Source organism: Cyanistes caeruleus, chromosome 15 (assembly GCF_971803275.1).
Source record: "Cyanistes caeruleus chromosome 15, bCyaCae1.hap1.1, whole genome shotgun sequence".
NCBI classification, from domain to species: Eukaryota; Metazoa; Chordata; class Aves; order Passeriformes; family Paridae; genus Cyanistes; species Cyanistes caeruleus.
In genome coordinates, this window is record NC_141715.1 from 9,558,562 (window position 1) to 9,575,052 (window position 16,491).

At 48.5% G+C, this 16,491-nt stretch overlaps 1 protein-coding gene across 6 annotated transcripts in view; it reads right to left on the reverse strand.

The window, feature by feature from the left end:
• The window catches only part of JADE2 (jade family PHD finger 2), a 70,918-nt gene that overhangs the window by 18,693 nt on the left and 35,734 nt on the right, over positions 1-16,491 (reverse strand). For all 6 annotated transcript variants that reach the window (XM_086851532.1, XM_086851536.1, XM_086851531.1 and 3 more), the window contains exons 5-8: positions 14,484-14,653; positions 5,354-5,565; positions 1,496-1,663; positions 877-993 (exon numbers count right to left, since the gene is read on the reverse strand). In XM_086851532.1, the coding sequence (XP_086707658.1) occupies positions 877-993; positions 1,496-1,663; positions 5,354-5,565; positions 14,484-14,653 (667 nt within the window). The remainder of the gene's footprint in view (positions 1-876; positions 994-1,495; positions 1,664-5,353; positions 5,566-14,483; positions 14,654-16,491) is intronic.

Consider the following 16,491-nt stretch of genomic DNA (forward strand, 5'->3'; position numbering starts at 1 on the left):
TGCAAACACCGACCTCCACTGTGCAGCTCTTGCTGAGGTACTGAAGCTGATCACTTGGGATCAGGACACATCCCTAAATTTCTCTCAATTTTCCAAAGCTTAATGGCTTTGGGACCACCAGGACATCACACTGACCAAGCAGGTGGAAGGAGGGGGAATCATGGGGTTCAGCAGGGCTCCAAAAAATGCCCTCACACCAAGAGTGCTGCATTTCGTATGGGAGCTTCTGCTCTGCTCCCCAAGAACAGAGATCATGGTGTGGGAAGCTATGTCCCACTTTTGTCATAGAAAAACCTGGAGAATCCTGCTTTCTATCTGAAAAGAGAATGTCTGTCTCTCCTGCTGGGAGGGCAGGCAATCAGGTATCAGCAGTGGTTTCCTTAGGTGTGGCAAAATAGAAAATGTGGAAATGTCATACATGGTAAGTACTTTATTTTCTGAGGCAGCAAGTCAGTGAGGACTATCCAACCCTTGTGCACCCTGATTTCCCCAAAAACTGAAAGGCTGACCCCCCCTCAGTTCTGTGAAATACTTGTGCTATATATCCCATGAGCATCTCACTTTCCTGGCAGCCTCAAAAAACCCTTCTCCTGGAGGCTTCTGATCTAAACCAAGGTCATCTGCAGTCCCAGTAATTAGTGTCACTACAGCAACACCACCGTGTTATGCAAAGAAAGTTAATCTAGAGTTCTAGCACTCAGTGCATTAAATGACTGCAAACAACATCTGATGATGCCTGACAGGCTCTTGTCATTAAGTTTACTCAGAACAGAAATAAGAGTCATTCAGACCATGTCCTTCAGCATCTCAAGGCTCCAGTGGCTGATACAGGCACAATCCCCGAGGTCAGAGTTTCCTCAGTGCCAAGTTACATACCTGAATGCATGTCCCAGTGCACTCCTTGCAGAGGCTGCAGGACAAAGCCCATCTGCTTGCTGGGATATGTGAGATCTTTGTAATGGGTTCCATCTTTTCAGGACATCCAATGCTAACCTGGCCACAAAATAGAAGACAAGTTGTAAATGTCAGCTATGCTCCCAAATCTCCTCCAAGAGGGTGTCTGTGGCAGTCTGAATGAAGGATGGATTACATTTCTTATTCTTCAGGGTCAGTTGTAATTTGGAAAAAAAACCCAAAACCAGAAACAAATCTGGGTGACACAGAAGGAAAAATGTATGTTGGTTTTTCCTCTACATTAATTCCTCATCTGAGGTGTATCTCAGATGGGCATATGAAATTAGCTTTACTCTGCTCAAAGGCATGCTCCCCACCTCTGTGGCTCTGCACTCCAATTCTCTGCCCTCCCTTAACAGGGTGCCCCTTGGCTGCTAATTAAACACACGGCGTGATAACTGCCTGGCATTGCGGCTCTGGCATAGCTTGATAAGCCAAACTGTATTTGTTATTTACACTGTTAATGAACATCCTTGGGCCAAGACCTGAAACCAGGACTGTGCCCACCCGTGTGTCAGGAGGAGGCTGGAGAATGTCTTACTTCAGGTATCCATAAGGCACAGCTAACGTGGACCCATTTCGTCCCGCTCCGGGTGGGTTTGAGCGCTCCCCCCCTCTTGGGGCACAGCAGACACTTGGGCTGAACACCGAGGGCGCAGGTCCGGCACAGCCAGCTCCCAATGGGGACCTTCAGGATGCCATAGCACGCCTGTGGAGACATGAGGGACGAGGGTTAACCCAGCAGCCCAGGATGGACATCCTCCCAGACTGCCTCCATCACTCCCACCTTTCCCACTGCCGCTGCATCCCAACAAGCTGCAGACTCAACGCAGCACGGACAGGGAGCTGAAGTCCTTCCTTACTGCCTTCCTTGTTTTCACATGCATGCTCATGGTGGATCAGTGTGTCCTGGGTTTTTATTAAAAGCTAAGTATAAAAAGGTGCTGTGCCTCTTGCCAAGCACCTGCCTGGCTCCAGGCTTGGCGGGGCAGAGCCTCCACCAGCAGCAGCTCTGCGGTGCAGACATCTGCCCGCTCATATCCTGCCCGTTCCTGACCCACAATGACTTGGAAAAGTAAGAAATGCTATGCAGAGAAATCTTCTGAGGTCACTGAGGGCTGAAAAGCCACAAGCCCATGATTGAGAAAGTCGACCGCACTGGTCACAGGCCCAGCACAGCCCAAAGGGGAAGCAAAAATAACTACAGAAAGGTAAAAAAGGGAAGACAAGAGTCATGAATGCAAATGAGACGGGAGGAACCAAAAAAGATAGTAAGTCTTAAGGTTGACACATATAAAGGGAGCACAGACAAGACTCCAGCCAAGAGAGAACTGAAGGGCCTGGGCTGCCCATGGAGCTCCCTGACCTGCTGTGGTAACACAGGACACCGAGAAGCCAAAGTGTTTCATAAATATTTCTCTTCTGTACTTGGGGAAGAGCCAAATGATAAGCCGTATCACATAATGATAAATACTTTCCACTTCAACCATAATTTATGACTGTATTAAACAGCTACTACTAAAACTAGACAGTTTTTAACTGTCAGGTCCTGATAACTCCCACTTAAAGGGTTTTCAGAGGGCGACACACTGCCTTGGGCACTAACACAGGGCTGTGTCCCTATTTAAAGTGAGGAGATGTAATTAATTCTACATCTGGCTGCTCTGACGTCCCTACAGAAGGTAAGCAGCCAGTGCTGACATGGACTCCCAGCACTGGTGGCTGCAAATTGAGCCTGGGCATTCATCAGCTCCACTTCTTGAAGTTTACCACCCAAAAAGAATAGTTTTTTCTCCTGCTGATGCAGGTCACTGTCACTGCAAGTGACAATGCTGTGGATGGGAAACTGGAACAGAGGGGGCACATGGAGATGTGTGAGCATGGCAAAAGTCAGCCATCAGTCTTTACTGGCCCAGAACAGACTACAACATGATTTTAGGTTGCCCCAAATCACAAATTGACTGATAGTGGTTTCCAAGTGGAAAAAGCCACTTTGTGAACAGATCATTGGGATAACAAGGAATTAAGAGAGGAAATATTATTGCTTCAAGTCTACACAGTTCAAAGGAGACTTACTGTGTTTCATAGTGCCTCCAAATCTGACAGATAAATCATTTCTGGAACATGTTTTATAAAACATGTGATTTACTACCAGTCAAGAATCAGCCTGATATGTACTAGCAGCAGAATGAACTGGCAGACTCATCTCGAAATCCAGCGGAAAGCAGGAATTATGACCAGGTGCCCATCTCTAGCAGACTCTTAGATCTTGGTTATTTATTTCTAGTGATTTTAGAGCAGCTGAAGGTGCAATTCTGCTCCTGAGAAGAAAATACAGGGCTTCTGTCCCAGACAAGGTACAGCTCTAGAAACAAGGTGCATTATCAGCTAAACACACTCTTCCAAGTGCAGCACCAGAGGCAGAAGGTGCTCCAGAAACATGAAGCCAGAGGAATGCTGAGTAGGAGCAGCACAGCTATTTTTATTGCTGCATCTATCTGGGGTGCAACATCACTGAGAACAAGATGCCAAAAATCCAGGGAGGATGCCAAGCCATAGACAAGCTTGGTGTGGTCCATGGAAAAGAGGGCAGGTTCAGCCATGTGGCCACACCAGGGAAAGGGAATTCAGTGATGACAGGCCCATGGCATGGTGGCTGGAAACTGAAGGTGGATCATTCCCATGCTGCACAGAAATGTGATGTTGTCACTGTGAGAGCAATGAACTGTGATTTAGCAGTAGGTGACACGGTTCCACCTCGCTGACAATTTTAAAAGGACAACTGCATGTGCTTTCTAAAAGCTTGACTTTAGGAATTAATAGCAAGCCTCATGGCTTGTGTTATGCATATGGAGTGAGCACAACGATACCACCTGGCACCATAACCCACCACTGAGTGTCTTGAGCCTCTTCCTGATGGGATGCAGGAGGACAAGGCATGGCTCTGGTGAAGCCCATGGCACCAGCACCCATATGCTTGCAGGAAAGCATCACTCCCAGAAGGTTTGGGATGTGGTGCTGGCAAAGGCACAGTGCAGGTTAGATAACCACCATGCCACGTAACACCCTGCACTGTGCCTCTGGACTTTGAGGCTTAGGGTGTAAATCAGGGCAGAGATTAAATCATGGGCATCTTATGGGCTGGCATAGGGCTTAGGGCTGGACTTTACTCCCTGCAAACAACTGAAAATCCCTCTTTTCTTTCAACAGCCTTGAAATCCAGACTGCTGTGTCCCCTTCTGCAGCAGTGGGGCTGCTGCTTAAAGTGGAGAACACACAGTGCCACAGCTCCCCCTGAGTCCCTGCTGTGGCTCATGCCAGCTCACAGCCTGACATTGCCACTTGGGCTTGTTAAAAAAGAACCCAGGAAATAAAAAATACCCTGAACACAACCCTGAATCATTCTGGTATTTTGTGGAATCTGATTCACTGATGGAAACCATTCAAAACACCCACCTCCTACAGATATTTCCAGTGCTCTCCCACCTCCAGGAAGCACTGATGGAAAAGCTGCCCAAAAGATGAGCAAATGGCTCTTGTTAGAACTAAAAAAACCCAAAACCGTTCACACAGAGGCTGAAGCCCAGGTGCTGCTACTGCCATCCCATCACCACACAGCGCTTCCCCTTGAAGCACGGCCAGTAAAACCTCCCTGGGTCCACAAGGGACCCAGGACACCCTCACGTTGCTGCCTTCCCCTTGTCAAGGTTTCCCCAAAAGCAGGAGGCCCATAGACTCCCCCCAGCAAGAGCCTGAAGCATTTGCATTCAATTCTAAAAATAAAATTTATTTTCCTCCAGGCAGCAAAATAAAATGAAATCCCACGCTCACCCAGTGGGGAAGCTGGGACAGAAACCTCGCCATGTGAGACTGCAGTGCTGGAGCTGGAAGGTCCAACCACTCCCCAGATAAAGCAGAGGATGAGGAGGAAGCTGGGGGGGTCTGTGCAAGCACAGGACTGCAGACCCACATCCCACCCAGCCACCAGCTAAGTCTTGCACACACTGCTGGTTACCTGAGGGTGCTGAAGATCCCACTGGATAATAAATGCCGTGAAGAGAAGTAAGCATATTAAAGGATGAGGGAGACATAAAATATCACAGAGACCAGAGAATAAGGAGGAAGGGACACTTCAACCTCTGGTGGTGTGTTTCTGTGGGCACTTATAGATGGTTGGGGCTAAAAAAGTAAGAAAAGCAGGTTTGCTGTCTGCCAGCTATCCAAGACCCCACTGCTATCCCCACACCTCTGGAGCTGCACTTGGGATCCACGAGGAAAGCCCAGAGGATCCAGCAGCCCAGAGGAAGGGATGGGTGGGGATGGGAGGAAGCCAGAGGAGGAGGGTACCCGAGGGTGATGAGCAGAGCCAAGCGCTGCCACCCCGCCCTCAGGGGCTCACCTGGTGCACGCAGACGTTGCACTTGTCACAAAACACCATCTCATTGCCATCCTCCCCCTCTGGCGAGCGGCACACGTCACACACCACATCCTCGTCGTACTCGATGCCCAAGCCCTCCTCGGTCTCGATGGCGATATTCATGTTCTCGTAGCACATGGTCTCCAGCTCCTCCAGCACTCGCTCCAGGGTGATCTCATCCAGCTCAGGCTTTTCTGCAAGGCAGAAGGCAGAGCATGAAGGCAAAGCCACTGATGCAGCTCCGGCACAGGCGCCCACCCACCTTCAGGGAGCGTTTTGCCAGGGGCTGAGCATTTCAGATGGCAACTCAAGAGGCAAATCCACAGCAACGGTAAAAGCGGCGATTCGGAACACGGCTGCTCCTAGCTTGGGATGCAGTCTATGTTTCATAGACAGTAACAAAATATTGCTGCTGGCTGAGAGGAAGGAAACCCATTCAGCTGAAGCAATGCGGATAATTGGGGCTGACAGTTTAAATGTTCAAGGAAACAAGTTTTGCAAAGATGCTTTCCACAGTGAGGGCTCAGACAAGCTCTGGCAACACAAAATCAGTGCTTTAATTGTTAAGACTGAAAATTGACCATTTTATGGCCAATTAAACGGAAATGTAAAACTGAAGCCAAAGGCAGAAACTGAGGATAAATGAGGGGTTTTTTGTGTTTGGGTTTAGTGAAGTCAGGAGGTCAGACCCAGGTGGGTCTTTTATTCCCCCCATACCAGGATCTTTAATGGAGAGAGGTGGCAGGGATGCTTTACCAGAGCTTTCTCCACAGAGACAACCAGGAATACAAGGTTAGTAACTGGGAGAGGTTTCTTAGTGCAGCAGCCTCTAGGAGCGGGATACCCAGCTGCCTTTAGATGGGGCATGCTGCTGCCAGGAGCTCAGCAGCCCCAGAATGGTGCCACACTGAAGGCTGGTCCCAGAAGTGCTGCCCCCCACCTGTGCACAGAGATCCTGGTGCCACAAATGAAACGTGAGGTCACTCCAGGCAAGGAGAAAAATCTGTCAGGAGCAGGAGTAAGGTTCTCCATGAAGGGTTAGAGGCAGAGTTAAGCTCCCATCACACCCTGCCTCCCTACGAGCACTATGTCATCAGAGGAGAAGGCACGGAGACAACAGAAGTACCAGCAGGATGCAATACAAAACAATTAGACTTTGTAGTTCATTAGTGTGAATATCCACACACTGGCCAGACAGTGGAGGAACCTGACCCAAACTGCTGTCCCCCTCCTTGGTGCAAAGCAATGGAAGAAAATACCTCATTTATGAGCAGAGACAGAGAAAAAAGGCTTGAGGAAGAACCCATAAGGAACAGCTACTAACTGTTCAGTGAAAAATTTGGGATCCTGGTCATGTCTCAAGCCACAGTGTGATGTCCCTGCTCTGGGCTGAACACTGGGCTGCTCTAAAGCCCCCAGGGATGGGGTTGCAGGGGTCCCAGCACCTCTGGCTGGATGGGGCTGGCAAAGGCTGCATCTTTCCCCCCATAGCCACTGATCGACTGAAAAAACTCTGTCAAGGGGGAAAGCATCACGTAGGCGAGCTCGGCAAGCAAACACACCATTGTCTGTCTTTTTAAGCTCTTCCCCAATGTTTCACTGGCACAATTTCCCTTGGCTTGACAAGTCTCTGCAAACATCCAGCCTGGCATTTTACACGTCTATGTCGAGTCTGAGATACCATCTAAGACAGACAACACTGTTCCCTATCACAGCCCTTTCAAGAGCTCGGGCTGCTGTGCTGCAACATGCCAAGGAACCTGCTGATACCTGTTTGATTCCACTGCCGGGGCAATGGGCGCGGGATCTCAGCCCCAGGCTGGCACAGGCTGCCTGCGCCTCTGGAGCTCTGCAATGTGAAGCATCCCGCACTAGCACAGAGAGTTCTGAGCACCAGGGCTGGGGTAGAGCCATCATCTTGCTCTTGGCATAGTTCTGGTTGGATGTCATGGAAACATGGAATGGGCTGGGTTGGAAGGGACCTTAAAGATCTTCCCATTCCAAGCCCTCTGCCTTGGGCAGGGACAACTTCCACTATCCCAGGCTGTTCCAAGCCCCATCCAAGTGTTCCCTTGAATGCTTCCAGGGACAGTGCAGCCACAGCTTCTCTGGGTAAGCTGTGCCAGGGCCTCCCCACCCTCACAGGGAAAAATTTCTTCCCAATATGTAATCTAAATCGATCCTCTTTCAATTCAAAGCCACCCCCTCATGATCTTTAATTGCATGCATGTCACAGAGAAAGCCAGAACATTATTTTTGCCTTAATTGAGTCCCTTTACAAACACACCACCTGAGGTGCACTTGCTCAACATGACTTTATGTGAGTATCAAACCAGTCCAGCAAGAATATCCTCCTCTTGATCAGGATTTCAACTCCCCATCTGTGACTATGAGCCTAGGCACCGGAGTGCCAGCCTGGAGCTACTCCATTCCTCCCAACATTTCAGGCTCTGATCCTCTAGAAAGCAAAACAGTGATCAAGGTGTTCCCAGTGCTTTTCCCCACACACTTTCCAGAGCTGCCCTGTGCAGCAGGCAGCTGCAGGCAGCATGAGGAAGGAAAGGGAGGGGGTTTTCCACAGGAATCGTGAACCTGACCTTGCCCAGGGTCAGAACTGCCACCATTCCACTTCACCTCGAGTGGAAAGAACCAGCACCCATCCCACCTCCCGAATTTTCCATCACCTGTTTGACCCTGGGAAGAAAGTTCACGCTGATCCCTGTGCCAGAGGAAAGGCAGAGCCAGAGGGAGAGCAGCAGCTCGGTGGGGTTCCCTTATCAGCCTGTGTGCCATGCAGCTGCTCCAGCACTACATGGGAATATAGATCCATCCCTCCCGCACACACACACGCTCTCACACTCCATTTAGGTGTAATTACATTAGGAATGCATTTGCCAAGCGTCATCCCAAATACCTTGGAGCTTATTGAATTGACAATTGCACTTGATGGGGATGAAGTGATTAATCGTTTATGAAACTCTAAACAATGGGGCCTGGGGGTGAAGTGCTTTTTCCATTTGTGTTCCATTTATCTCCTTCTGTATCATATGAAGTTTGTGCTACTAAACTCCATTCATAAAATTGTCATCTTTTTGGCTGCAAAAACTCTCTATTTATTGATCGTGGACAGCTGAACAGCAAACAAAAATTTCTCCACCAAAAGACTTCCTGAGTACATGCACAAGTGACACCACTATTGTCCCCAGAGAAGGAAAGTACAGATGCAGACAACTGATCTTAGCTACAATGAACAAATCCAGTGATGTCCACATTTGGGAATGTGATCAGGTCAGCAGACTCTACCTGCTGACCAAGAGAACAGTATTTTCACCTGGTTAAGGTGTGCCAAGGTCTTAGGCAAGAAAACAAAGCTTTCCTGAGCCTCCACAGAGAACAGCAGTGAAAACCATATACTTCTTGAGAATTTCTGTGTGGAGGGACACAGGGAGAGGTGAGGCTTCAATCCTGTGCCAGTATAATCCCCAGCTATTCGGAGTCACATTCAAAACACCAACACAGGAGGAGTATGTCCCATCACCCTTCCAGGAGGCCACCCACACCCTTTCCCCATTAACACTGAGTGCATTAATGATGATGGGTTTTGATGTGGCCTCCCTGGAACACCCGGTATCCCCCCACAGTGGGAAGGGCTGTAATCCAGGGAATGCTGCCTCCCACAGCATCTCAGATGTGTGCCCTGTCTCCTCTTTGCACAGGGCAGGATGCTGTGGGGTAGCGCATTCCCAGCTAAAGGAAGCACCAGAAAATGGGACTTGCTTCACATATGGAGGAGAAGAGGTGTCAGATGATGATGCACTACAGGAGTCTCCAGATCTGATTCATGAAAAGAAAACCAGAAGGAACTTTGCTCCAAGCAAGAAGGTCTTCCCTGTGTGTCTGCATCAGGGTCTGCCACGACCCCTGCAGCTCCACAGCCACCCCCATCATCCCAGGGGGCTCCCAAGGGTCCCAGCCCAACTCCACACAGCTCAGCCCTTACAGCTGCCCATTCAGCACCTGAAACACAGAATTTTAGCACTCCACCCCAAAGGAACTGGGATTACTGGGCTGGCACCGCAGCCACAGCGCCGCGCCTGGGAGAAGTACCAGGCACATTCCTTTACACAACATCGCCCTCCGTTATAATTATTCCTGTAATATCATAATTTATGTGGCATGAAGGAACAATATTCTTCTGCTAAATGAATTCTCAGCTACTCCTTGTTGTGGTGTGAGCCAACTCATTGCAAGGGGAGGAAAAAAATAGCTGGAGAGCCACCTTTCACAAAACAGAAACCTATTTCCGACTGAACTGTGCTCTACTAATATCAATTTACTGAAACAATCAATCCTTTCCCCCTGTGGAGAATACCTGGAGATAGAAACAGTTCATGAACAAACAGCTATCAGGACTGCAGGCTGTGCCATCCACTCATTCACAGACTATAAACCTGGGAGTCTACTTTTCAGGAAATATATATATATATATATATATAAAAACAAGCAAAACTACTGCTTTTTAAAATTATAATTAAAAAAGGGAAAGCAATTGTGAAATGATGTAGGCTTGTCTCTGACTATCTTTGAAAACCTGAGGTGAAAGAATGACAGGTCCCTGATGGGATGGGGTGTTCACACATGGTACAGGGACCACAGACTCCAGAGATGTCCTTCCAGCTCAGTGGCCCTCCAGCTCGCCCCAGGCAAGCCACTTCAAACTTGCCTGCTTTGGCACTCATGGGGACACCAGCCAGCCTGCCCTGGGCTGAGTGCCCCCCTGGGCATCCTTCAGGGACAGCCAACCACCTGAACACCACAGCAGACCACCTGGGAGTCCCACAGCCACCTACAGACACAGCCCTTGGAAGATGCAGCAATTGTACATTAATCTTTTATCAATGTTATTTATAAACAGACCCTGCATGTAAAGTGTGACCAGTACACAAACAGTGAACTGAGCATCCACAGTGAAACCTCCAGACATTTTGTTACAAACAAAGCCTGCTAATGCACTTAAAAGATTTACAGGAACCAATTATCACCCTTTCTGCCACCCACTGATATCAATTATTGCTCGAATTTAAGATGATGACAAAATGTTTCAGAAGCCACTTTAGAAGCTGCTGCCTCTCTGAAGTGATGCTTGGCTCTGACAGGGCTGTCCTAGAGCACTCCTGATGAAAGCCTCCTCACCCCATCAGCAGCAAAACTGGAGTAGTGCTGGAAACTACCGCAATTACTGCCAGGAATTTATGGAAACAGCAAAACAGCGGCTTGATGTAAAAACTGATTGTGCTAAAAATGTGAAGGCAAAGTGTCTAAAGAGCCTACCACTGATCTCCAGCCCTGATAATTTATACATTAATACATCACATACAAACAATTAATACATTCATTTACACGTGGTATTGATTATCTGTATCTCCAAGGAGCTAAATAAGCTCTGTTCCAGAGGCTTGTGGTGTTTTCCAGAGGGGAATAGCTTCAAACTGACAGAGGGCAGAGTGAGATTGGATATGAGGAAGAAAATCCTCCCTGCAAGGGTGGGCAGGCCCTGGCACAGAGAAGCTGTGGTTGTCCCTTTCCTGGAAGTGTCCAATGCCAGGTTGGATGGGCTTGGAGAAACCTGGGATAGTGGAAGGTGTCCCTGCCCATGGCAGGGGGTTTGGGATGTGATGAGCTTTTAAGGTCCCTCCCAAACCAAACCATTCTACAATTCTATCCTGGGGTGGCCCTGCACAGCAGGACATGTACACACATTGGTGGGTGGCAGCTGCTTGGAAATGGGCTCTGCTGGGGAGTGCCAACTTGCTGCCTCAGGGTGGAAAAGGGGCTCCTAGAATCCCACAAGGATGCAGTGGAATGGGAGCAGCCTCAGAGTGTGACACCCAGGAGTGTCAAGGAGGGAAGCAGCCACTCTATGAGGAGCAGGACTGACAGCAGCCTCTGCTCCACTGAGCACATCTTGCCCGGGGTACTCCACTGACTGCAGCGTATTTCACATCTACTTGACCAATCTCACCTCTGCTGAGGGAGGTATCATCTCATTAGTACACAGACATATCTCAAGTATGCAGCGATGAATTCCCCCCGGAGCTTCAAAAGCAATCCATGTGACCTTTGCATGTTCCTGCCATAAAATACCAGGAACACCTCCAGCTCCCAAGATAGAAGCTGTGGTGGGCATATGTGAGCAGAATACACCATATGGATTAAGTCAAGGGAATACTTAGAAACTTCGACTCTGCCTTCAGCAAAATTGATTCCGACAACAATTTTAGCAATTTCTTGAGGATTTTCCATATGTTTATTAAGTGCTGATCACTGCAAAAGGATCTTTCAGCCTTGGTCTTTGAAGTCTCTCTAGCTCCACTCTTACAATAGCTTCGGATTTAGTGGAGATCATAAAATACAGCATAAAATGTTAATATAAAAATGAAGACTTATGGCATGGCTCCTGTCTAAAAGGACAGGCCTGTGCTGCCTGGAGTGGCATGGACATTAATCTGGCTCCAGGCTTCATTCAGTCTTCTTCAGATCCACTTCTTTTACAATCTCATATTGCAGCAGTAACAAATAAAACACTTAGGCATGCCTAAATACTGACTTCATCTCTAGCACACAAAAGGTTCTTTAAACAGCACATTTCCATCGAGTACAACAACAGCTACTGAGGCATCTTACTGGGGGGTTTAAAACTATTTAAAGCTGCTTTATGTTTAAAACTTTTGCTTTTCATGTAAAACCTTTGCTTTCTGGAGCAATTCCACTTAATTGGGAGAGGAGTCAGCAGGCAGAATGCAGAGAGTTGGAGCTATCTGGAGGTTTATCTGATCTTGGTGATAAAATTCCATCCCTGGGGTGACCTAAAAAGGACTGGAAAAGGCATGTGCTGTGTGCTACAGTGGACCCATGAAAGGCGAGCTGGATGATCTCATAGGTGTTTTCCAGCTCTCCTCCCTGCACATCCCTCAGGAGCCAGTCAGAGATCAGGATCCTTCTTTGTCATTAAATATTTTGGGAATGACATATTGTGCCCCTGGACAGCCCAGTGACAACAGTTCAGCCAAACACCCATGAGGAATTTAAACTTCTGCCTACCTCCCAAATTAATGCTGGAAGATAACTCCTGACTCCTCTGAATGGGAGGAGAAGCTGCCTGTTCTCTAGTTAAGTCATGTTAATGATCTTGGAGATTAGCAGAGCAGGTTTGGAAATCTCAGCGAGTCATTAGCAGTGTCATTAATGTCAAGGAGAAAGTGCTATTTATGGAGTGCCTTTGGACCAGGCAGCAGCAATCCTCTGCCTTGGCTGGTGAAGGGCACCCAAATCCAACCCTGGCTTTTCCCATGTGGGAAGCAGAGGGAGCAGAGCCCCCTGCTCTGGCCCAGCCTAGGAGCTGAGCAGTAATAGATTTGCTACAACAGCTTTCCTCTATGAGCACCCAAACCCCATCACTTCCACAGGTGGGAAGATGCATCCCCTCAAGGAAGCCCGATGACTTCCAGCCTCCACGGCTGCCACGGGTGATGTGACTGTGGTCCTGCAGCCAGGAGCACCAGCTCCCATCCTGCCAAACCCCCAGCTCCCCACAGCATCAGGGATGGGGCACTAATTAAAGCCACATCTTTTCCTTTCCAAGTCACTGGAAAAAATGTACTAGCCCTTGCACTGCTACAGAAGTTGTGAGGACTGGGGGAGGGTGCAAGATACCAGAATCTATTGGGCTGAAGCTGTATCCACATTATTTGAACTGCTTTTGAAACCTAATACTTTGAAGAAATAATAAAGTAAGGCAAGTTTAATCCAACTGAGCTGAAGAAGACAAATCTCTGCCCACTTCATTTCTAGAGACTTATGAAATACACACAGAGGGAAGTGGAAATAGAGACAACCCTTCTCTGGAGCCCAGAGACACTTCTGATGGCCATGCAGTGGTTGAGATGGCAGGGGAAACGTAGCAGGGAATACAGTGAAGGCACAGTGAGGTCAGAACCATGCCCAGTGTGGTAGAAGGTGGTTTCTTGATACAGCAGCAGCAGTTGTGCAGGGTGAGGAAGAGTGGATCCTCTGCAAGGTACTTGAGCAAGACTGAGACACTTGGCTTTATCTAGCAGCACCCTCTGCTCTGCCCAAGGACTCCACTGTAGCTGCCAGTGCCACAAAACCTGCATGAGCTAATGACAGAGCTGAGGCTGCTAATGCAGGACCAGCTAATGAGGGCAAAAGTGGCTTGTGATTTCTCTGTGATGCTACAGGCTCCACAGTGTTGAGCTCATGGGAAATCCAATATGCATATGTGTATATAATACTATACCAGATAATCAGACAAACTGTGAAGGCAGCTTCTACAACTTTCTCAAAAGCATGGTAACAAAACTTCCTTGTAAGTCATGAGTACAGCAGAAGGACAGATCTTCCAAAACCAAGATCAGTCAACGTCATGGCCAGCTTCTGAGCTCGTTTGTGCTCCATGCAAGCTCATAGAACTGTATCTTTCTGACCTCATCCTGAATCCTGCTGCAGCCCTCAACCAGATGCCTGTGAGAGCCAGCACAACCCCCCTGCTCAGCAGTGCACTATCACTGCTCAAGCACCTGGTAAAATCCTTTTTCCCACTCTTGAAAGGCCTTTGCCACCAGGACTAACCCTCCACGTAGGCACCCTTGAGCCTACAAGCTGACCTCACAAGCTGAATGCTTTATTGAGGTCTTACTCTTACCTGCAGAGATAAGAAAGCAACCCTTCCCTAACAAGGACTGGAAAATCCCTCCACAGTCAGGCAGGACTACACACCCACGGGTCTGTGCCAACAAATTTGCCCAGCAGACCATGCTAAGCACGAGTGCCAATGGTCAAATTCCAAGCTCAGGTACTTGGATTCGACCAAAATCCACTAGAGGATCTGAAGAATGTGCAGTGATATAACAGCAGTGATGCAGGCAGTGTTATGCTGTGCTATCTAGAGATGCCTGGAACACAAAACAATAAGGACCAGCATTTCTGACATTTCTTCTTCAAGGCCTTTAGTTCCACATGCTTACTCAAAAAGCCTGAATGCCCATTCTGGGACACCCGTGCCAGAAAGAAAAGAAAAACCAGCAGTACTCACCCATCTCCTTAAGCTCCATGTTAACAAGTTCCAACCAGCAGGTATCGAGCTCGTCCAAGTCATAGCGGCTCATTCCTTGCAAGTAAGTCCTTGTAGCTTCTGAAATATCAGAGCCAGGCAGGCTGCTCGGTGAAACCTGTGAAAGTGAGTTCTCCAGCTGGGGGATGATCCTGGAAGAAAAGAAGGGGAGGTTAAGAAAGAGCTACAGCTCAGAAAAATATTCTGTTTCTTGCCAGAGGTGGGTAGCCGAGTCTGTGAAGGAAAGCAAAGCCACTGCCCCTGAAGTCAGCCCATGGGCCAGCACTAACAGATGGCCCCAGCAGAGCACCTACAGCATCAGTGTTCCCATCCATCTACAGAAGTTAACTCTTTACATGAGAAAAACGAGGTGCAATGGAGATGATGATCCAGGTACTGATAACAAGCCCCCCAGCCATTAACCCCTCCATCAACACCTCCAGTGCTGTACACTGCAGTGCCGCATCCACACCATGCTGGGCAGCACTTTGGCACACTTGGCACTGGAGATTTGTTCTCAGTGCTCTCTAATCACAGGGATGGGGAGAGGAGCTGCCTCATCTGCTGCAAACTCCCCGCAGAGAGAGCGACCAGGCGCTGGCTGTCAGCTCTTCTGCCTTTCCTTGGCAACTCTGCAGCAATATGCATACTTGCCATGCACATGTCAACAGTGTCATGCCTAATGACATGCAAGCAGAGGACAAGCTGGAAATGAGAAGCAGCCTGTGGTGCCAGCTGACAGATCTCAGCGAAGCTGGGAACTGGAACTTGCTGCAGTATTTGCACAGCTCACATTTCCTCCCCTGGAATCCACCTCCTGGCACAGATATCAAGCCAGAAAGGTGCTGCAAAGAAACAGCAACCAAACATTAACTCGCTGCAGCACATCAGCCCCTTCCAAATAGCTTCTTCCCATGCAAAGCTGGAGGACCCAGCCTGCTCTTGCACCAGTGCCAGCTGGGAAGGCTGCTGATCTCTGGAAGACTTTTATCTGCCTTCTGTCCTGCTATGTAAGCTAATGTCAGAGCACCGAGTGCCTTGTGCTCTGTGATGTGTCTGGGGCAAAGCCACGGTGTCCATCACATAACCAGAGGAATTGTGGTACCAGATGCTCCGGGGTCTGTGTGTGCCAAGGAGAGACACTTGAGCCCGGCTGTCCTTGGGAATGAGACCCCACCTGCCTTGCCCAAGGTCAGGAAGGAAATCTGTGGCAGGGTAGGAAAATGAACCTGGAGTTTCTACAGACCCAGACAGGTAGTTTAATTGTTGTCCTTTGTAGTTACAAACACTGGAGGTACCTCCAGAGCCACCAGCAGGAGAAGCAACAATTTATGTCTCAGAGAGGAAATATCCAGAAATGGGTTCTTATTATATTTTTTGCTTCACTTTCCCCACCAGTAAATTGCAAATAAAGGTGTGACCCAATGTCCTGAGTACATCTCCAAATTTAAGGTCAAGAACTAAAAAGTGTCCACATGGAAGGACAGCTCTCAGTTCCCACATTTTAAAGCAATCTCACTGTAATCTAGGACAAGACTTGGGGATTCACTGACATCTTTAATGCAGACAGCAGTAATTAATACTGAAACTAGGCATGCTCCAGCCACAGCTTCAGGATTGGCACCTAAGGAGCTCCCAAACCCCTAAAATCAGAGAATCACAGAATAGATGGGTTTGGAGGGAGTCTTGGGTTTGGAGAAGATCATCCAGTTCCAACCCTCCCTGCCATAGGCAGGGACAACTTCCACTATCCCAGGTTGCTCCAAGCCCCATCCAGCCTGGCCCTGGACACTTCCAGGGATGGGGCAGTCAACAGCTTCTCTGGGCAACCTGTGCAGGGCCTCATCACTCTCACAGGGAAGAATTTCTCCCTAATATCTAATCTAAATCTGCTCTCTGTCAGTTCAAAGCTACTCCCTCCTGTCTAGTCACTACATACCCATCTAGAAGTGCCTGTCTAGCCTTTCTTGTAATCCCTTTAGCCACTGGA